This window comes from Protopterus annectens, chromosome 10.part0 (genome assembly GCF_019279795.1).
Source record: "Protopterus annectens isolate FY-2018-M chromosome 10.part0, PAN1.0, whole genome shotgun sequence".
NCBI lineage: Eukaryota > Metazoa > Chordata > Ceratodontiformes > Protopteridae > Protopterus > Protopterus annectens.
Window position 1 is genome coordinate 1,759,425,515 of NC_056744.1, and position 23,146 is coordinate 1,759,448,660.

Genomic DNA, 23,146 nt, shown 5'->3' on the forward strand with positions numbered 1-23,146 from the left:
TTCAAACTTCATCATGATGAATTTAACTGCAGAGCTTTTCTCCCAGGGCCTCCACTGAACATGGACATGCATCCAGTCAGACTTTCACTGTCAGCAAATGTAAAATAAATAAATATTACTGTGCATCTGTGTAAGGCAAGCAGGAAGATGTATTTCCCAGAATCCTTAATGGCTGAGCAGGTTGCGTGACCTTTTGGGCCACAAGTCCAAAATACTGTTGTTCTATCCCCACATTCACTTACTCACTGTCATAAGACTGACCCCTTGGACAGCCAATGCTGTTCATGGAAGTTTCAAGACAAAGGGGTAAATGGATGTAGTTTGCCAGGTCTTTCTTCCAAATCTCTCTCACTCACTCACTCACTTGCACACACACACACACACACACACACACACACACACACACACACACACACACACACACACACACACACACACACACACACACACACACACACACACACACACACACACACACACACACACACACACACACACACACACACACACACACACACACACAAACAGATATGGAAAATTTACAGATTCCAATCCATCTTATCACATGTGTTTGGAATATGGGAGGAACACAGAGTACCTGGACGAAATGCAGACTAGGCATGTGGATTCAAGTTTCAGGTTCTGACACTGCTGTATGGCATAAAAAATGTGTGTTGCACTCCTGAGGTGTTCTTCAAACGAAACATTTATTTGAAGGTCTCATTTGCATGAGGTGGGGTCAGTGAGGCAGATACTAAAGATCTGTGGTGTTTTTCAATAAAGGGTAGGGAATTTTAATAAAACAATCATGATAGCACATTCATTTTAGATTTGATACTTAGCAAAAACCAAAAGATATAACTTAGATTTCTTCTCGTCACTCAGCAATGTGTTATACTTCTATACACAGTCATTTTTTTCTTGTAGAATTTTACAGTAACGTAGCAGATTCTGGCATACTTTGTTGTATATCTTCATTTTGATGCAGAAGGTGAGTAACGTTTTCCCATTTTTGTGAAGTGTTTTGTATATCATGATGGTAACTGGGTTAAGCACCTGAGTGCTGTTAATATTGGGTCTTCCTAGATAGTAATCGTTGACTGTGCCAGATGACAAGCAGCAGCAGCAGACGAAAAAAGCAGCTTCATTTCTGCCTTGGTGCATATACTTCTCAAATTGCCCTGTACCTTGTAAAGTCACCTGACGTTCTGGTAAATATCTGAAAAATGCCACAAATGAGTGTTATATGTATTATCCTTCAGAAATGCACCTTGATGCAAAGCCTGTCCTATTAACATTTGAATGTGAATTAAATCAATATTTAAAAACTGCCTGGATTTGATCCTATGTTCTACCCACAAATCTTAACCAAATAACCTGACAGGTATGATAGGGGTTCTGCTATACTGTCTGACAGTCCTTGCTAAGGGTTTTACTGGTTTTCAAAGCCAGTAAAATAGACTTTGCATCCCCCCTTTTTCTGTAAGTAGTAGAACATGGAGCAGATAAAGCTCCAAGTGCTACAAAGAATTATGAACGAGCCACCAATCATAACCCTAAATGATGTGTTCTCAACATGGATGCCAAGATTCACCTTTCAAGCTTCGGCCTTGAGAATTTCTTAGCATGCATGTCTCAAACACTTAATAATAATGCTGTTACAACTGGACACCTAATCTTAATCCTCTGCATTGATATGGTACAAGGAGCTGACAATCCTTCTGTACACTCTAAGATAAATAAGCTAATTCATTTGTAAAAGAAATAACTGTGTATTATGATAAACTAACTTAGATGCAAAGATTACATCCAGAGGTTTACACACAGACAAATATCTTGCTTATCAATTTTCCTCTGAAGTCAATGAGTGGTGGGAAAAGTGGACTGAGGCAAGTCCTCCTTGAAGGCTTATTTTAAGCTGAGGCACTAGGGTGCTTTACTTATTTTGGAATTAAACTTCATTTTGGTCATACTGGGACTTTCGTGTTGTGTTCCAGTTTAATCTGCCAAATGAGCTCCCATTGCTTCAAAAAAGTTGACCACTGACCTCAGGCATTTTTCTACCTTTTCCAAAATGCAAAATTTAAAATCATGTGTTTCATTCATAATGAGGTGTCTGTAAAGGGCATTAGTGATCTTTTTCTTCCTAATTTCATATATATGTTCATAAATGCGGTCGTGCAATTTCCGCTTGGTTTTGCCTATATAATAAGCATCACATTGTTGTCACCAAGCCCCATAAATAATCCCTGCAGTCTGACAGTTAATTTCCCTGGTGTGAAATGATTTTGATTCCTCAAACTAACCCTTTCCCCTTCCAGTCCATGCTTCTATGTACTACACGTCCTGCATTTTGTCATCTTAGGCGCCACCTTTTTCTTTTTCTTTTCTAACGTTTCCTTAAAATGATTCCCCCTTCTATAAATAACAGTTGGAGTAGCATGCCAGATACCATGGTTTTCCCTGAAAAAGTACCAATTCTTATTTAAAATCCAGTTAATTTTGTTACTTTCCGTGTTGTATGTGGTTACCATGGCCCCTATGTATTTATTCACTTGGTGTCCCCCTGTTGTTATCCCCGTGTGACCTCCTGTATTCCCCATAGTTAAAATAGGTTTATATACCACCATCTCCCTTTTATATACCACTTCCTCCTTAATTTCATGTAACAATTCGCTCGGGTACCCCCTTCTACTAAACATACTGACCGACAAATCCAGTTCCTTACTAAAAATAATATCTGTAATACTCATGCGGGCCAGAGATCGCCTGCATCTGTCTTACTTGGGCTTCAGGCTTCTGGCAAAGGCTTTTGCCTTCCCCATAGTGTATTTTTAGGAAAAGTGATGAGGTTAAAACTACCAACATAAAAATTTCAACAAAACGTCATGCTGATAAACGCTAGGAGTCTAAACATGAAACTGCACTCATTGTAAGCATTCCTAACCCTGGAAAATGCTGACATCTGCACAGTCACAGAAACCTGGTTCAAAGCTGCAGAGAGCACCCCAGCCTTACCTGGTTACTCATCCTATCATAGCTAGCTACCAGCCCCCAAATTTGACTCAAGATGCCCAATCCGCCTATCTGGACCTCTTCAAATATATCAAGATTCAACCCTTTACCCTGATTCTGAGTGACTTTAACTACCCAAACATAGATTGGAAGAACTACTAATTCCAGAACACAAATGCCCAGAGATTCCTCAATTTTGTCAATGCATATGCCTTGGAACAGCTAGTCGATACCCCCACAAGAGGTGATAATAGCTTGGATTTGGTATTAACCAACATGAGTAACCATTGCAGCATTCCTACAGTGTCATCCTCCCTGGTAAGATCCGACCATAAAGCGGTCACTTTCAAAGTCAGCATCTCCCCTGACTTCATGTTCAAAATAAACACAATAAAAATCCACAAAAATTCTGGCATGCCATCAACTCACTACTTAAACCAGTCAAAACTCACACCAACTCCAACCACTAACAACAACACTGCAGATATTCCTTCCCAATTTAACCACCACTTCACAAAAAACATCTTATCACTCACTACACAACTCTCCAATAACAACCCACCCCAAACCAACCCACCACGAAGACCCTAGCCCTCACCATCTCACCTGCCCCTATCGCTACAATCAAAAAACTGCTATTAAAACTTAAACCTACCACCCTTGCTGCAGACAACCCACCAGCCAACTTCTTAAAATTAGCAGCTGATTCACTATCTTACCCTGTTTCCATCCTTATAAATCGATCCATTCAAGAATCCTACATCCCACAATTATGGAAAGTATCATACATTCTCCCCCTTCATAAAGGTGGAAACTCTTATGTTTTTTCCGACTACCATCATTGCTATCCTACCCCCCTTAGCTAAAATTTTGGAAAGATGCATTCACTCTCAAGTGATGCAATTCTTGAATACTAACAATCTCCTCTCTCCCACACAACACGGTTTCCGCCAACACCACAGCACCACCACTGCTCTCCTCTCTTTCACAAACACAGTTAACCAATACAGGAATAACAACAACTATGTCTCAGCAATATTCCTAGACCTATCTAAGACATTTGACATGGTGTCACACCCCTTACTTCTAGACTCTCTGACCTCCCTATCCTTTGCTCCATCTACCATAGCATGGTTTAAAAGCTACCTAGCAGACAGATAACAGTCTGTACAATGGCAAAACAAAATATCTCCCTTACTCCCAACCACTGTAGGAGTACCACAAGGTTCAATACTGGGTCCACTACTTTTCACGATATTCACCAACAACCTCCACAGGTCCTCCCAACATGCCACTCTAATACAATATGCAGATGACTCGACTCTCATCTGCACAGAGCCATCTCTCACTACTCTGCAAAGACGTACCCAGGAATCCTTTACCTCAATAGGAAGTTGGATCACCCAGATCCAACTTATACTCAATCCAAACAAGACCAAGTTACACATATTTACTCCTAATAAAACTAAAACCACCCAATCCCCTTTTACAATCACGTCCAATAGTGGCACTAACATCTCCCCTACTGACAACACCAAACTACTAGGAGGAACTATTGGTAATAAACTGCTATTTGACACCCATATATCACTAACAATAAAAAAGTCCATAAAAAATGGGTACCTTATATAGACACAAGAAATTCCTATCTGATCAAGCACGCATCACACTCACCCAAACTCACCTACTTTCTACACTCATGTATGCTGCACCTATCCTTACCAACCCTAGAAAAACAGGATCTTGTACAACTAGAGTCCTGCTATAATAAAATTGCAAAATTTACTAACAACTGTACCTACAAAACCCATCATTGTCAGGCACTAATGGAACTCGAATGGTTAGAACTCCCCCAACTAATTAACTATCAACAACTGATACTAGCCTACACTATAGTAAGATATCCTGAAAAAAACCCATCCCTAAACAAACTCCTAACCCAGTATACAACAAATCACCCACTCCGCTCCTCAGAAAAATCTCTCCTCTGTATCTCTAAGGCCAATAACTCCACAGGAAAAGCTCTTTTCCTCCCACAACATTGCCAGAAACTGGAACATCCTCCCCACCTCTCTGACCTCAGCTCCCTCAACTGTACAGTTCAAAAATTCTCTCAAAACACACCTATTAAACTCCTGGTTATGCCCATGCATCACATAAGACACTATCCCAAAAATGCATAAAAGAATTGTAGATGCAGTCCCCTGATGTTCTACTAGAAACTCAGTAACTCCCACTGCAGCAGCGATTAATGCAGTCTCCTATTGTTCTGCTACAAACTCAGGTACCCCCACTGCAAAATGTAATTCCCCTTTTCAGGTTAACTCTTAACTCTGGTCTTCCTACTGGTAAAGTCATCTTTTACCAGTATCTGCTTGTTTTCTGTTATACACACAAAAACCTGTTTATCATAAATATAAGCTGATGTAAAAACATGTATTTTAAATGTAAGTGGTTGTTGAGCTGTACTGCAAAATAAGGTGTACATAAATATGTTTATTATTAATCTTAAATAATGTAGGGTTTTACCTACAATGTACGCTTTTCTACTTCTGTATAAGAATTTGGAGCTTTTCTCCCCAGGCCTCCTCTGTAAATGGACACATGTCCAGTCGGACTATCCTGGTTAACAAATGTAAAATAAAAATAAATAAATAAAAACTTCTCCAAATCTGATTACAGCCTCCTGAGGAATGATATAAACAGCTTCACAGCCCCCTCCCCCTATTTATGAACTGGCACCAATGTCCAAATCTACACCAAAGTACTATACGAGCATTTGTATAGATGCATGGAATCAGGAATACCTGACAAGACAAAATCATCCTCAGCAAGGAAGAATCAACCTGTCTAGTGGACATCTGCAATAAATAAACTCTATAACAAAAGGAAAAAATTGCTGTCCAGGACCAAGAAGGAGCAGGCGCCCAACTGGAAGCAATCTCTCCTTAGCCTGAACAAGCAAATAAGAGCACTAGTGAAATCCTACAAAGCAAACTACCAGTCCAAGTTGGCCAGATCTGCTAGAGACAATCATAAGGCCTTCTTCACATAAATCTGCAACCTCAAAGGAAGCACCCAGATCTGTTCAGAACTCATGGTGAAGGACACCACATATACAAATGCTGTAGATGTAGCAAAATTGCTGGCTGACAGATTCAGTGAAAACTTCACCACTCTGTCCCCCCATCAGTACATCAGGACATCTCCAGCACCTGCCCCCTCCCCTTATCTCTAGGGAGCAAGTCATCACTGCTCTCTCAAAGGCAAAAAAATACAACCTCCATGGGACCCGACAATATCCTAAGCTGCATCCTACATTAACTTAGGCAGGAACTTGCAGCACCATCAGGTACCATAGTCACCCAAAGCCTGAGTACTGGCTTCATCCCAGTCAAGTGGAGGACAGCCACTGCCATCCCTTTGCACAAAGGTGGAGTGTCCACTGATCCAGGAAATCATAGACCCATCAGCCTAACTAGCCTGATCTGCAAAGCCATGGAATGGACACTGGCAACCTCCAAACACTCGATCCCGCACAGTGTGGCTTTGTCAAGGGGAGGCCATGTCTGTTAAATCTGGTTGACTTCTTTGAGACAGTCACCAAAGCCATGGATGAGGGGAAGATGGTACACACCACCTACCTTGACCTGGCCAAAGCCTTTGACATTATTTCCCACTATGGAATAAAAGGTAAACTCTTCAACTAAGTATCACTCCATGTATTACCAGATGGGTAGCAACCTGGTCACTAACCGAACCCACCTACTCAAAATAGGGGAAGCCATCTCAAGCAGTAGACCTGTAATGAGCGGCATACCCCAGGGTTTGGTCTTGGGGCCTCTGTTATTTGGGATATACTTTTCTGAGATGCAGGCCAAAACAAGTGGGCTATGGCTGACCAAGTCTGCAGATGACTGCAAGCTGGGCGCTGTCATCAATTCCCCTAGTGATGTGGACATCTTCCAAGAGGGTCTCCTCAAAGAAATGACTGGTGCCAGAAACATGGCCTCAAGCCGAATACCAAAAATGCATCATCATCCCCTTTGGGGAGAGTGACGTCACCACAAATGATCACATTAATAACAATGTTCTAAGCATGCAGTACATCATGAGGGACTTGGGCACCCATGTTGACAGCAACCTGACTTTTGACCACCATGTTGCTTCAGTTGTACGGAAAGCTTTCTACATGGCCCACCTCATAAGTAAGGGTATCACATCCAGGGACAAGGAGGTCATAACATCCCTGTAGTCTTCCCTTATAAGGCCCAATATTGAGTACAATGGCCCTTTTGGCATGTACCTCACAAAGTACATGCAGCAGCTGGAGAGACCACAGAGGTTCCTTACAAGGTGAATCCAGGGCCTCTGACATCTACCATACACAGATAGGCTAAAAGCCCTATCCCTCTACTCACTTTGTACACACTGCTCAGAGATGACCTCTGTCTGGCATACAAGGTGATCTTGGACACCGCCTTGATGGGACTGCTGCATATCTGCAAGTCAAACTCCACTCAACTAACCCGCATGTGCAGCCTCAACCTGGTCTGTGACAGCAATGGGACTTGTTGACGGGACAGATTTGTGTCCCAGAGACTCCCCCTTCTGTGGAATAGACTCCCACTCCACCTCAAGCACAGTACCTCTTTACTCCTTTTTAAGCGGAACCTGGATAACTGGATGGGAAACAGAAAATGCACCCCTTTTAATTTAAGGAAGGTAATTGGAACATAGTGAAGCACTTCTTGACATTTTTTGATATTTTTAATTTAAGGGAGGTAATTGGGTCATACTAAAGTATTTCTGGAGAGGGGAGGCACTGCATTCTGTGTTCTATTTGCTGCTGTGTTAATTTTGGAATAGGGGGTCACACTAGACAAGTGCATATCTAATACCATTTACTTCTCTCTTTCACATCAGGTGGTTGCAGTAGCAGAGAAAGTGAAGATGAATGTCCCGATTATGTAAACACTGAAACTCTCCCAGAACATATACATCTTTCTTATACAGGTATGTCAAAATTCCTACTCCATAGTAATTATGGAGAAGTATAGAAATGTGTTTTTTATTCCACATTGATGACCAAATAAATCCTGCTATTCAGGGGACGTTTTCCAGAGAAGACCTGCTATGTTGACCTATTTTGTTCTATTTCTATTAGAGATATGATACAATTACTTGTCAGAAAGATGGAAGAATGCTTAAACTTTATTATAAAGAAGTGACTGCAATCTATTATAATAGTCCAACAAGCTTTTCCTGGTTAGGGGTCCCCACAGCGGAACTCCGGTCGCTAATGATCGGCAGTAGATTTTCATGAATGCCGAGGTGCCAGCTCAACGTCCAACCTTCAACTAAGGCACGTCCATTTACGCATGTCTTTTGAACTCCACCCAACCACGGGGAGGACATGCAGACTCCACACAGAAGGCACTCCCTGCACTCCAGCTGAGAATCGAACTGGAGAACCTCTTGCTGTGAGGCAACAACTACTGCACCACCGCGGCATGTCATAATAGTCCAACAAGTAAAAGTCATTTATCATTAGCTGAGAAGGCCACAATTCTGTTATAGTCTTGGGGGGATTCATTCCATGAAGATTTTGGAAAAAAGAATTGCTCAACTTTGCCTAGTTGACTTCCAAGCAATGACTTATGCACAGACTGCGTTACATAACTCAAGATTCCTGTTATATTACAGCATATACTAATGTTTAACTAAGATAAATATCTTAACCAAATTAAAGAATAAAAACAGATGGCAGATGTAAAAATGACTTTTTCCTAATGTGTCCTCAAATCTATGTTTCTGTTACCTGTGAGAAAACACAAAAACTAGGTAGTGTAAGTGGAAAAGCCTGGGGAGGCATTATGTTTTAGTGCTAATGGGATGGACATAAGGCTACCTTGGAAGTCATGGAGAGGATGTAGAATACATTCAGATTATAACAGAGTATTGTTCATGGAAAAGAATTACAATCTGATTCACTATACATGGTGCACTATATTACATTAATTTGGTGGCTAAATAGACAATAAGACTATGTAAGTGTATTTAACCCTTTACTTTCCCTCCATCTCTACCTTTCCCATCACCCTTTGTCCATCAGTTCTATATCCTCTTAAATGTCCCAGTGCATTTGCATTCCATCACCTATTCTGTTAGTTCGTTCTATAGACCCACAACCATTTCTCTGAAAAAAAGTACTTTTAAAGATCTAGGCAATAGTTAGTCCCTATAATCTGCTGCCTGTTCTTTCTCCTGTCCCAATTTGTCCATTCAAGCTTTTTATGACAACCCCATTCACATCTCTTTGACATGCTGTTGTAAACTCATATTATATGCACATCTGTTTTAGTTTTTAGTCAGAAGAGTTTAATCTCTTTAAGTCGCTGATCGCATATTTTCCCCTCTAGCCAACAGTCTGCTCTAGTGGCTTCCTATGAACTTCTTCCAAAAGCCTGATGCACTTCCTGTTTGGATGGGCTCCAGAGATGCAGGCAGTACTGATGGTGGAATGTGATTAAGGCCATTGTAGAGTGGAAACATTGCCTCTTTGCTTTTGTAGTCTATTTCCCTGTGGATACACTGTTGGTGTCTAAAGACGCGGTATATAATAAATATTTTATTATTGCAGGGCACTTTTATATTATCCCTTTACTTTTGTTTCATATACAGGATCCTGCCGGGATCTCTTATGCAGTTCACTGCTGGTAATATTTCATTGCTGAGTAAGGGTAATCATTGTTTCAACATAACTGTAGCAAACTATAATTCATAGTATTAAAATATTTGATTCAATAATACCCCTCAAAGTAAAAAATCCAGGTATCACTGGAGATTTTTTTGTTCATCACTTAAGTCAGTTACCAAGATACCTAATTTAGAGTAATCAGCAAACAAACTTGATTACCCAAATATGAAACTCTCTGAGGGCAATGAGAGACTCAGTTTTACACTGTTGCTTTGATGTTGAAAAATGAATCCATATTGTTTGCCCCCCCCCAGAAACTGTAACCACAGTCTCTTCTCCATATTTCTGGTGCGTAGCCAAAAGATAGATTTTATTGAATTTATGCGAGGCAGTAGGAAATAACTTTTCTAATCTTATATGGAAAGTGTCCATTAATTCCACCAGGGCCATCTGCAGAACCACTCTTAATTTTGTTTAGGGTCTGGCAAGCAAAATGGGCAAGAAATATAATTTACATTTCAATTGACATAGGATTAATAGCCACATTCCTTGAGCCTTTAAAGAAGTTGTTACTTCATAATCATATTATATTATTATTATTATTACTATTAAAAATGTAGTTCCATTGATCTTAAGTATTATAGCCCGTTGTGGCTGCTTTAAATGTTGTTATCTGTTTGTAAAATGCCTTCTTATTGTAAGCTGAATTAACAACCAGTCATAATTTTCTTTCTAAAGTATCTGCCTGAAGAAGAAGCAAACATTTGTTTTTGACTAATATCTGACTAGCCATGCCCTACCAATCTGGTGTGGTCTTCTGTGTACCCATTTTACTTATAGAAACAAGTTTGTTATACTGTGATTCATTATTCTGGTAGAAATCGTCTCAGCATTCTCTTACATCAAAATAAGGGTATCTCAGTATACCAGTCCAAAATCCTATAAATCTTTGGATATTTGATTATAGTCTGCCTTATGAAATTGTTTATAATGAGTTTAAGCACATTGCCATACATAGGAACAGGTTAATGAATCCCAGCGTATGCTTATGTGATCACAGCTGCCCAAGTTTGGACAAATAATACAATTTTTCAATTTTAAAATTCATTTGCTTATTGGATAAATTGGAGCTTTTGTGGAGACCATCTGTGGACTAATTGTGTGGATCAGAAGAAAAGGTAACTCCAAGAATCTTGAGATAATGTACAATTGTGTACATTTTGCAAACACATATAGTTAACTCCCTTCACCTTACACCTTTGCTGCCCTTCTATCCTTATTTGCCCTTTTGCTTGACTCATTTTTTTTCTGCATCCTCCACCTTCTTACTGTCTCCCTTCCAACTCCTGTGTGTTCACTTTTCATTAATCATTGTCTTCACAATGATGTGTAATCACATTGGCCTCCTCTTTCTGCCCTTTGCTTCCTTATCAAACTTCTTTCCCATAACCCTGAGTACTTCGTCCATGATCCATTACCATAGCCTGATTATACTCCCAGTTTGTCCCCAGTACCCTAACATCATCTTTGATCCTCTCTGACCCTCAGCAGATTGTTTCCTTAAACTCCAAACCATTGCGTCTGTCTGTGAGTTTTTAACCTTCTCCCTTGCTAACCTACACAATTGCATGATTATTGCTAACTGTGCCTTTACCTGAACATCCTTGACCTCCTTTATAGCGGTAAGGAATACATCTGGAATTTTATCTTTTTTGATATAGTTGGCACCAGTTAGCTGAACCTGTCCTGGCACAAGATTTCTGTCAACTCATGCTCCCCCTATACCCTGGAGCTTGGAATCCTGAAGTCTGCTTGTGTCGATTCCAATACCCACACTGCAACACTTTTCCTGCAGCCTGACTCCTGTAGTCTCCGCCCCAGTCTGTCATCCTCTTTCCTTTATATAACTGGAAGCCAATATACTCTATTTATTACTGCTCTCTTATCCTTTTTGTCATAGTGTTCCTCTTCCCTAATTTTACATCTTATGTCCTTATTTATGTAGCTCACGCATCTTCCTCTGTGTCTTCCTTCCCCTGACATTCCTGATTAACCCCTGTTCAGGTATTTCCTTGTGCCACTCCCATCTTGCCCCTGGTTCTGGGGACACTAATAGTCATCAGCTGCAGTAACCACCATCCTCTTCTTTTCATCTCAGTTTAAAACTAAAAATATAAGATATATAAGATATAAGGCAGAGTGTGTGGTACAGAGGCACGAAACCTGGATATAACCTGCCCCAACCTAGACTTGAGTTGCAGCCTAGACACTGCAGGAGACAACCTTAAGACAAAATAAGGATTATTCTTTGTTGGTTCATTGGTTCATTGATTAGTACTGGGCTAACTGCCTAGCCAATTATCCCATGTGGGAATCACACCCTGCACTTTATGTCTGTAAGGTAAACACCACAACCATTATGCCAACCTCCCTTCCCTTCCCCTCTTTCTTAGGAATGGGGAGCATAATTCAGGAGGTGCACTTTGTCACAAATCCCTGTCCAGATCAGAGAATTTACAAAATACATCCATTTATAAGGGTGTGTCCTGCTGAGGGTTATGTTATCTACAAGAAAGGAGCAACCAACACATTGTCCTTTGTTCACCTACTTTTTAATGGATACTCACTATGTAGGAAAATTGGTGCACAAATGCAAAGCACCAATTAATTGCAGTATGACAGACCACTCAAATGCGTTCCTATCCTCGGCGCAGTGGGATTCTAGCCCTGGAAACCTAGATATTTTTTTCCTTAGCATAGCAAAACAAGACAGACAGACAGGCACACAGACAGATAGTCATATCGGAGTATCATCCCCACAAATCTTGGGCTCCTAGGAGGATAGAGCATAGGGTTGGGCAGCAGGACAGAAGCCAGCATCAAATGACAAGAAAAGAAACAGAACACTTACTGAGTTGTGAATGTGTAAGGCAGCTCAGATCACCAGTATCCTTCTGAGCTAAGATGGACTGTCTCCCCGTCACCCAGATGGTGTCTTTGTCAGGTTTCCCCCCAGTCCTCCTACCAGTCTCGAACCCTGCTCCCTTATTTATTGCCACAGTCACTGTGCTTCTTAATCCTCTCCACCTTCACTCTGCTGGCTGTGGGCACTGGTAGCACATCTGAGAATTTTGCCTCCAACCCTCTGTCTACCTCACTGGTCCTGCTTGCTGCCACCTCAGCTGTCCTTTGTGCCAAGTTATTACTGCCAACATGCATCCACCTTCCTCCTTTTTGATAACCTTGTTCATCTGCTTTCATGATTTATTAATTCTAAGCCCTGAAATCAGTTTCACTGTAATCTAATCTCTCCTGTTACCCTTACAAAGACTCATAAATCCTGCTGTGATCAAGTGTCCAGTCACCAAAAGCCTCTTATTTGTCCTTCTTCCTTTCTGTAGTTCCTATCTAATATTAGTATCACTACAATGTTTCCCTTTCCAGTTGCACTACATCTAGGCTTCTGCTTCGTTGTCTTTGCTGGTCACCTGACTCTGTGTGCATCATGTGATCTCTTTCTCTTCCCTTTTGCATGCTTCCTAAAAGACCTGCCTAGTGTGCTGTCCCTCTCATCTGGCTGTGTTACCTTACCTGACAAGTTCCTTCCAGCTGCCCTTGTGTTGTTGGTTCTGCCCCTTCCTTCTTGCTTCCTTACTGCCATCCTTGTGATGTTGACACCTGTCTGGCCACCTCTGCCTCGGTCTCCCTTTATCAGTTGTCACTATTGTTTGCACATCACCCACCACCTTGGTTTCTTTCTCCTCATCCTGTATTTTGTGGCTACGTCTGATAATTTTGTCTTTGTCTTACTCTGTGCCGCACAACTGACCTGCACTCCTTTGGTAATCTCTGCCAAACCTTCTCGTCTCTGCATTTCTCCACACACCTTTTCAACCCAGTCCTGCTTACTGACTTCCAACTATGTCCCCATATATAGAATTATTCTGCTCTTTCTCATCAAAATAGTGGACTCACTGCCATCTCTATCTCACATATCACCTCTGTGTGTTTCCCCATTATCGTGCAGACCCCACATATTCTGCCAAAACAACTTTTCCTGCCAGACGTGCCCTTCTTCTTTCACACTATTTTTGCATTCATCACTTTTTTCTTTCATATGACTTCTTTTTATTTTTCTAGCTATATTTTTTAAGCACCTAACTAGGCCTGTCTACATCGTGTTTCTGAATGGTCTTGATTTGTGTACCTTGATAATTTGTCTGAAGCTTCCAGTCAACGTAGGCACACAATATGACCTGGATAAGTTACTTAACACCATTGCAGTCTAACGGTGTAGAGTAGAGCAAATCATGATGTTATTTGTAATTTTAGTGAAAATAAAATAGAGATATACTATTAGAGAAAGATAACTTGTGCAACAATGCCATTTAAATGTAACCTATTTTCAAGGACAGTAAAAAATGAAATATATTTTGTTCCATAGTTTACGATGATGCAAACAGTGAAGATGATTATGTCAACGCAAATGTAGGAAACTAAAAAATAACAGGTACGTATTGTTAATACAAACAGAAATAAAACAAATTAAAAAAAAAGCAATACAGAGGGCCATATGCACACTGCTCATATGCAATATTCATGCAGTATAACCATATAAAACTGCTTTGCGAAGTTGCCTTCTTTCATCTTTAACTGAAGTCTAGAGTAATGCCTATATGTACACCAGCTATTTGGAAAGTGGAGTAGAGAATTTAGATGTACTTTGGTATCTATGTTAACTCAGCCATGTGGAAGGGAAAAAGAGCAGAGAATAACAGTGCTGATACGAACAATACTTTTCAGAGGACTGGATGGTTTCATGAAACAGTTTTCTGTTTAACTGCATCATTTAGAAACCATTTTTGCACTTCTTTTACGGCACAATCTTCTTTATTACTAGTTTCTGCAGTGAAATTCCCACTTTCCATTAACAGAGATTTTGCACATTTATAAGCTCACCCATTTTATGTTTTAGGTAGCAGTGTTGTACCTCTCAGACTTCCTTAGGTAAAATGTATGATGTATATTCTAATTCAGATTTAGTAGTTGTGCTGTCACATTTGCTGTGGTTTGTTTTTTAGCTGCCAGGAATGGAGAAGAGAAAAAATGTACATTTTATTTTGTTTTTACACCTTTTCTCTTTCCTCGTAGGTTGTGCAGTCTCAGAGTTATGAGATCATGGATATGGAAGAGATTCCCTATTTTATGGTGCTTGCATCCAGCAAAAAAAAATATATATAATTTTGTAATTTGTTATGATTTTGTCTTCTGATAGATTTTGGTGTGTGACTGAACATGTATGTTAGATGCTTTATCTATGATTGTTTAATAGTGTTTCCTTATAACAGGTAAAACAAACTGGTCTGTATTTGTATGTGTCCTTCCTCGATTTCTCCCTATCCCATTATATGGCACCGCTGTAATTCTCATTTAATTGAGTATCCTCTTCTCGTCTCTATTTTTATACTTGTTGCACAATACATCAAGTAGTCCTGTGTTTTGCCTCAGTCACAGAGAACATCACAACAGCTCACTGGCCTGCCAGCATTTACTGCATACACATTACAATAACTTTTTAATCTATTTCCATTAGTCACACAGAGCACAAAAGTATCCCTTATTTTCTGCAGTAATTCTTTATAGCAGTCCTTTAATTTATACACCTGCCCCCTCCCACCCTCCCACCTCAGTTCACATTACAATAGCATTTTATGTTATCTTAATAAACCACATGGCAAATCTTAGCATGCTTCTGAGCTGACTTCATTAGCCAGATTGCACATTGTGGTAGCCCCCTATTAAATCTATACTTCTTGAAGGTATCCTCTGACGCACCTGCAGTAGCCCTATAGTTCATACTGCAAGCCTGTGTTCATTTTAGTCAGACAAATTAGTAGTCTTTAATGTCCTTGTATTAGCCACATTGTCAAGGAAAATAGAAGTCAGCCAGACAGTTTATTAGCAGCATCTAAAAAAACACACAAAAACACACGTTAACCCAAGTTTTGTCCTCAAATTAAGGAAGAAGTCCTTAATTTGAGGACGAAACCTGGGTTAACGTGTGTTTTTGTGTGTTTTTTGGATGCTGCTAATAAACTGTCTGGTTGACTTCTATTTTCCCTGACAGTATTGATTGTTTTGGGTTACACGTTTGGAGTATTAGCCACATTGCAGAAAACTAGCTAATTTCTCTGTTTCTGTTAGCAGGCAGTACATTACTTTAGCCCTCTGACTTGCCTTCTTCATCCGCAAAGTACATAATGCAACCCTCTGTTGTTTTGCTACTGACCACACAACAAAAACATCACAACACAACAATCCAGTAATTTGTCTGTATTACCCACATTGCACATTCCAGTAGCCTTTAATCTATTTCCATTCACAGACAACACATCATGTTACCTCTCTGAACTGCGTGCTTTAGCCATTATAATATAGATTGCAACCCTCTGTTATTTTGCTATTAGCTGCACAACAAATCATATCAATCCTTTGTCTGCCTATGTTACCTATACTGAACATCACGATAGCCCCCTGACGTACCTGATAATTGGCCTTCTTTAATGTCACATTCACAGAATACCATTTCTGTGTTAGAAATGGCCTATAGTTGAACTAATCACATGACACTGACAGAGAAAATATCATTCAGAAGTGTTAGAACTGATGTTTAGCAAAGCATGTCACATGACACAAAACCAGCTGCCAGTAATGATGGAACTAGTGTATAACACATCATACATACACATGTGCACATATAAAAACAAACAAGCAAGTACGCGCACGCGCACACACACACACACACACCACACACACACACACACACACACACACACACACACACACACACACACACACACACACACACACACACACACACACCTCTTGACTACTATGATTTAAGCATAGTGCTATGACTTTACCTTCAGAGTTACCTTTGCTCTTCTTAGACTTACGGATGTCCCTGTTGAAGTCAGTCCTGTTTATGGGTACAAACCATATTAAATAAATAAACTTATACAATCATTCCCTGTCACTAACTATATAGTTTCTAGTATATAAATGTTTTCCAGGGTGAAAACTAAAGAAGTTCTCTTCTTTCTGACCCTCTGCTATCATTTTTAAAGGCCAATAGTATGATTTTTAATACTCAGAGGTTGAGAGGGATGCATAGACAGAAAATATGGACTAGTAATGCTGTAGTGCATGCACACACAGGTTGCATGAGCACAAACACATACACATACATGCAGAAGATATCGACCTGTGATGATGTAGTGGTCTGTTTATTCTGCTTATAGTACACTGTGTCACTTTTGGCCCAGCTTTCTGTACACTGTTCGATCTTCTGCATCATCTCATTATTGACTTCGTACTTACGTTTCTATGCCAACATGTTGCGAACTTGTTAAAGACTCATTATGACCTGTCAGTACTGTTCTGCCATCGCATATATCACACCAAACCTTATGAATTACTGCAACCAGCTGCAGAATATGTCAAGGTGTGTCTTGTTACTGACCTGTTGCAGAGTGTGCTAAATTTGTAAACTGCCCTATTCTCATACAGAATATATCCCACAACGCATTGAGAAATGCCCATGTTACTCTGTTTCAGAACATGTAAAAAAGTTTATTGACAGTTACCTATGCTATCCTTTTTGTTGAAAATATCCAGAAGCCAAACTGCTTGTATTAGCCTGTTCAAGAATATGTCCAGTAGCCTCATTTTGTGTATACCATTTTAGTTTCAGATGAACACCTTGACTTGTGCCTCTTTAGTGATTTTTTACAGTTTGGATTGTATGAGTTGCAATTGCAGTATCACTTAACTGTAGTGACAAATGTTACATGTATTTTCTTTTGTGAAATTCTTTATTTCCTAGCTGAAACTGCGTGTCTTGTCATTCTGATAGTATTTTTATTAAATTCTACTCCCCCCCAGCATGAAGTCAGGTTAGTTTAACAGTGTTAGAGAAGAGATAGCAATATTGAAGCATGGCAGGCTGTTCTTTTTAAGACTTGCCCTTTTTTTTCCTGGGCTTCATCGGTAACAGGATAAAAGCAATGCAGATGCATCCACATTCAGTTTCGTAATCTAATCAGTATTGTACTGAGTGTTCTACTAATTTTACACAGCATTCATTTTCAATAAGTTGCACTTAAGCTTGTGCAATGCTGAAACAGGTTTTCTCTGGGGTGTACTGCTGGCAGCCGCGTGCGTGTTGTGTGTCATTTTTAAAAATGGTAAGAATGGTGTGTGTTGTTTTGTCGAAATAATTGCTGAGTTACATGTTGTTTCCAGGCATGTAAGCCAAGATATGATGTTAGTTGTGTTGCACAGACTTCTCATCTGTCCAGAATATTGCAGAATGTTCCTGAATGTGCTTTTACAAACACACACGCACACAAACCTTTAACATAATACTTTTGCATACTTCATAAATGACTCCCATGTGCACATCAAGTATATGTCTGTGATCTCCCATTGTTATCATTTCATACTCTCTCTATGGCTTCCACATAGTTTCAGGAATAAGCCTCCCTCATACTGTAAACTGCACTCTGTACCTGTCCGACAGTTTTGTACTGTGTTGTATTCACAAATAAAATAAACAATTCACATTACAGACAGAAGAAGAGAAACAATGCACCAAATGTCACTCCTTTGTCCAAGAGCAGTTTTTGTGTGTGTGTGTGTGTGTGTGTGTGTGTGTGTGTGTGTGTGTGTACATGTGTGTATGTGGCACATGCGTATCCCTAATTTCATATTCATAGCTAATTTTCAAACAGAACTGTACCATTCACTAACTTCCTTCCCTATATTACAAACAAAAACACTTTTCCCATACACATCCTGCCACTGAAAAGATTACCAAAAACAACAGTGCACTGCTATGTAACAGCAATGTGTGACCACAAACAAAATGAAGTAATACAATCAGTTTAGAAAATATATATATATATATATTATTTATTAGTCATCAGCAAAAGAAATCCATTATATCCTAGCAGAATCCATACTATTTATGATTTCCCAAATTTATTTTACTGTGCTTTATTTATTTTTTGGCTGGCTGATTCATTGCATTTTGTTGACCAAAAACTCCAGCTAGGTAGAAAATCCCTTTTCAGCAAAGGCTCAGAAAGAAAAGCTCCATGAGATACAGAATGAAAGTATCATAAATAAGCACATACTGTGATGAATCATTTGAGCATACAATAATGAGAAAAAATAATGACTGCTTCAACATTCAATAAAGAGAAAACAAAAACAAAAATATTGACAGCCTACAGATGAATAGTAAGTACAGAAACACATTGCAATCATAATACATGCAGCAGAGTGATATGAAAAATCATTCAAAGCTTGATCAGAATGCGTGGTTACACTAACAAAGCAGACGCATAGTATTTTATAATAGTTGGGCAGAGGTACAGTAAACCTTCATAACAATGTAAAGTTGAGGACAATATGGTGCAGTAAACGTGCCCAAAGAGACCTAATAGTACAGGATAAGGTAGATTACTAGCCATGTAGTCATTTTAAAGCAGGGTTTCACTGTGGTGTGGAGCCCATTCAACATCAACATTGTTGTCACCTGAACTTTTTGCTGAACTCTAAGAAGGGTGACCCTTGTAAGGATTTAGAACTCTAAGAAGGGTGTCCCTTGTAAGGATTTGAACTCTAGGAAGGGTGACCCCTGTAAGGATTTAGAATTCCAACATCAAAAGTTAAACCAATAACTTGGACATCAGTACTTTCACTAGAAAAGAAAATACCCCAGTCCTCAGAATTACTTCCATGCAATGAAATCACAGGTTTAGTGTAATACCTATCATGACATTAAAGGTCAGAGGGCCATTCCACAGAGAATTAAAAGGAGGGGGTGCATCGCAGCATTAAAAATAACAGTAAAAATGAGAAAAAGATTGTAAATCATGAAATGATTATTGCAAAACCACAGAAGGAGGCATTATAACAATAAAAGAAACATGAAGGTAAGACTAGTGATAAATCACTTTAACTGAACATATACACACCAGACTAGTGTGATATGGCTATTGTAGAAGACATGAAGCTGTTCTGTGTTATTTACCCATACTGCTTTGCTGTAAACTGGTGTAACATGACTGTTGTAGAAGATATAAAGATGTTCTGTGTTATTTACCCATACTGCTTTGCTGTAAACTGGTGTAACATGACTGTTGTAGAAGACATGAAGCTGTTCTGTGTTATTTACCCATATTGCTTTGCTGTACACTGGTGTAACATGACTGTTGTAGAAGACATGAAGCTGTTCTGTGTTATTTACTGATACTGCTCTGTAATACAGTAATGCACGTTATACATTTATGTTTCAGTTTGAGTGGAACCTGATCACGTGACTACCAGTGCAGACCAGACTGCAAGTTCATCGACATGGACTTTTAAACTTTGCAAGTCAGGACATCAGGGGAAGACCTTTGATGAGAAATAAGCTGCAGCTGTATGTCTCTTTCTAAAGATATGATGGCTTCAGGCATGCCTGTTCAGGAACCAAATTTCACAAACGTACATTAACTGCATTTATTTTTTTTGTCAATATTTTTACAGCAATATCATGACTGCATTGTGGCTAAATGTATATATAATTCACTTTTGCTGGATGTTCATTGAGGAAAAAGATAATTCCGTGCAGTTCTGTTATCTTCAGATCTGTATTTTCTTTCCTTCAGATGAAAGCGTTCTTCAGATATGCCAACTTTTCTGGAAAAGTCTGATAAGTGATACTTGGGAGGGCAGAATGACTTAAAACATGCACTGCATTGAAAAATCATCAAGTTCTACACACAGAATGAAACATCATTTTATTTCAGTTCCCACAATGCACAGCTCCATTTCTTGTCAAATATTAGCAAACTTAACTCCACTTACACAGTGTTGTCCATCTGGGTTTTCTAACTCAGACATTTATGTCTGGAAGTCATGAATGTTTCTTCTGGAAGTCAGGAAGCAAACACTCCGAAGCATGTGATATCATCCATAAAGATAAATGCCAACAGTAATTCTCTCTGCTGCAGAGAAATTCAAAAAGATATTGCTTACAACAAACTGTCTTTTTCAGAGAATAGACAGGTCAGCTCTGGCTGTTGTAACTTGAGCAAGATGGTGTGTTTTCTGAGCAGTTTATCAACATTCTGACTAGGTGTTTTCATGACTCTGTCATCTACCTTCCCAACACTCTGTGGTTGATTATAATGTCCGTCATGTGCTGGTACCGTTGCTTATGTTTACTTACCATGATTCTGGAATGCCGGGATGCCCGCTTTTCTCTGAGAATTTCTGAGTACAATAATACTGAAAAAAGGATGAAATTAGGGAGACACACTTGACTGTGAAACTGGTGTTTGTCATGACATCCAGAATATAAGTCTCAAAGGAAAGTGATTATGGGTGCTTTCTTTACTTGGAAGATGAGCAATAGAACTGAAAACAGAAAGGTGAAGTTTGTGTTTTTCGTATTTAGTGGATACTGAAGATGGACATGACCAGGAACAAACTGGGCTGAGCAGTCTAACTGTAGGCCTCTTCTAACCATGGGTGACTGTAGCCATGTTCTAACCATGGCCGACTGTAGCCATGAGGTCACCATGGGTAATTGTAGCCCTATTCTAACCATGGGATCATCCCAAAGTGCCTTGTAGTTCTATCCCACTTAGCTATAGTGCAAACGCAAAGCAAGTCAACGGTGACCGTAATCTGTGGAATAAATACCCTCCCCATCTCACTTACAAAATGAAGGGATAGTACCTAAAACTAATGGTAACAAGGGCATTATTCTCCTGCGAAACTCTGGAATGTTCTTAAAGGCAAAGCTTAATATACTGGTAGCCCAGGCGTGTTACTTCTTTGTATTTCATATTATGTTGTTACTTTCAGGTAATGAACAGCTCTAGGAATGAAGTACTGTTTTAATCTGACTGAGCCAAAGAGAGCAATATAAATGCTTTATTTGAGATTATTTATTTGACAGCTTGAAGTCTGAAACAGCCATATTAGTGCAGTGTCCTTACAAGTGCAACACTTCAGAATAGTTTTACCAACAAATATTTACTAGTGAGGTGTATTAATAGTTTCCATTGGCTCTGCTCACTAGTGCACTGCATAACTCTCAACTCTTCATTTCCAGAATTAGGAACAAAGTACAAAATAATTAAGGAAGAGGGCCCTAAATTAAGTACAGTTTGTAAATACCGAAGCCCAAAATTAAGGAAACGTATTAAATACTGCAACTATCAATTTGGTTGATAGAAAAATAGGATGTGAATTTAGGATGTGAATTAATATGTATTTTCTAAAGTAAATCATGCCTGTAACTGTAACGATTAACAGTATTTACTGAGTTGAGTAATCCACCCTCTCAAAACTTTGAATTTTTGAGATATGCAGAGGGACGAGAGACAAAATTTGAGATATCACTAAAATTTAGGGGTGGTTGAGAAGTAGAGTGCATTATACAGTTCCCACAGAAGCTATCAACTATTACACCATGTTGGTACCCTTTCCACAAAAACTGCATATTGTTGCATCTTGTTACTACAATTTCTCAGGCACTTATTCACTGTTTCAGCATTCTGATGCACAAGTCTGTCCCAACCTTTTAACCAAGCATATGCGAATAGCCTCAGCTCTGTACTACATATCCCAGCTCCCCGTGCTCTTTGAGCTTTTGCCGCCTGCCAGTTCTAAATAGTGAAATACAACAGATCAAGATATCTGGCTGAATGAAGAGTTTGTTCGCTCCCTCCAGTTCTGCACATAGGCAAATGTTTGTAGTAGCAGGTGACACTGGGACCTATACAGTTTATAAAATTTGGTGGGACATCATTAAACAGAACATTCCACAGTGGCACTGGACATTTGCAGTTGCCGCTTTCAGATACTATCATGAAGTCACCTAAAAAAATGCAATGACAAAACAGTGTTACAGATAGGAATGGAGCTTCTCTTTAGTAATTGCTTATACACCATTGATGATGATAGTTTAAGTGAAGACTTTTTTTTTGTCAGTAGCAGAGTCCGGTGGGATCATTTTTAGCTATAGGACCTTCATTGGTAAAAATATGGGCTGCACATTTTCTGACACAACCTGAGAATTGTAAAATTGCTAACTGATTTATTTATTTCTTATGACTATCTTTCTGCTTGTGTTCTTTCTGGGGTGATGTTGTGGCTTAGTTTAATATAATAATGGCGATATATAGGATTGTGTAAAAAAAAAAAAAGACAACTGACTGCTCTTGTGATAACTTAAGACATTTTTTACTTAGAGGATGGAAATAAAGTGCCTTTAAGGATAAAGTTCAAGAGCTTTCAGTGAGATTACAATTGTGAGATTAAGAAGAAATGCTGTTGAGTTGGCATTTTTCCCTTCTGCATTGAAATCCG

At 39.4% G+C, this 23,146-nt stretch overlaps 1 protein-coding gene across 5 annotated transcripts in view; it reads left to right on the forward strand.

Moving 5' to 3' along the window:
• Positions 1-22,013, forward strand: part of LOC122813988 — a 558,403-nt gene extending 536,390 nt beyond the window's left edge. For all 5 annotated transcript variants that reach the window (XM_044086560.1, XM_044086561.1, XM_044086562.1 and 2 more), the window contains 3 exons: positions 7,942-8,031; positions 14,160-14,225; positions 20,080-22,013. In XM_044086560.1, coding sequence (XP_043942495.1) covers positions 7,942-8,031; positions 14,160-14,215 — 146 coding nt within the window. In that variant the 3' untranslated portion in view covers positions 14,216-14,225; positions 20,080-22,013. The remainder of the gene's footprint in view (positions 1-7,941; positions 8,032-14,159; positions 14,226-20,079) is intronic.
• The last annotated feature ends 1,133 nt before the right edge of the window (positions 22,014-23,146 follow it).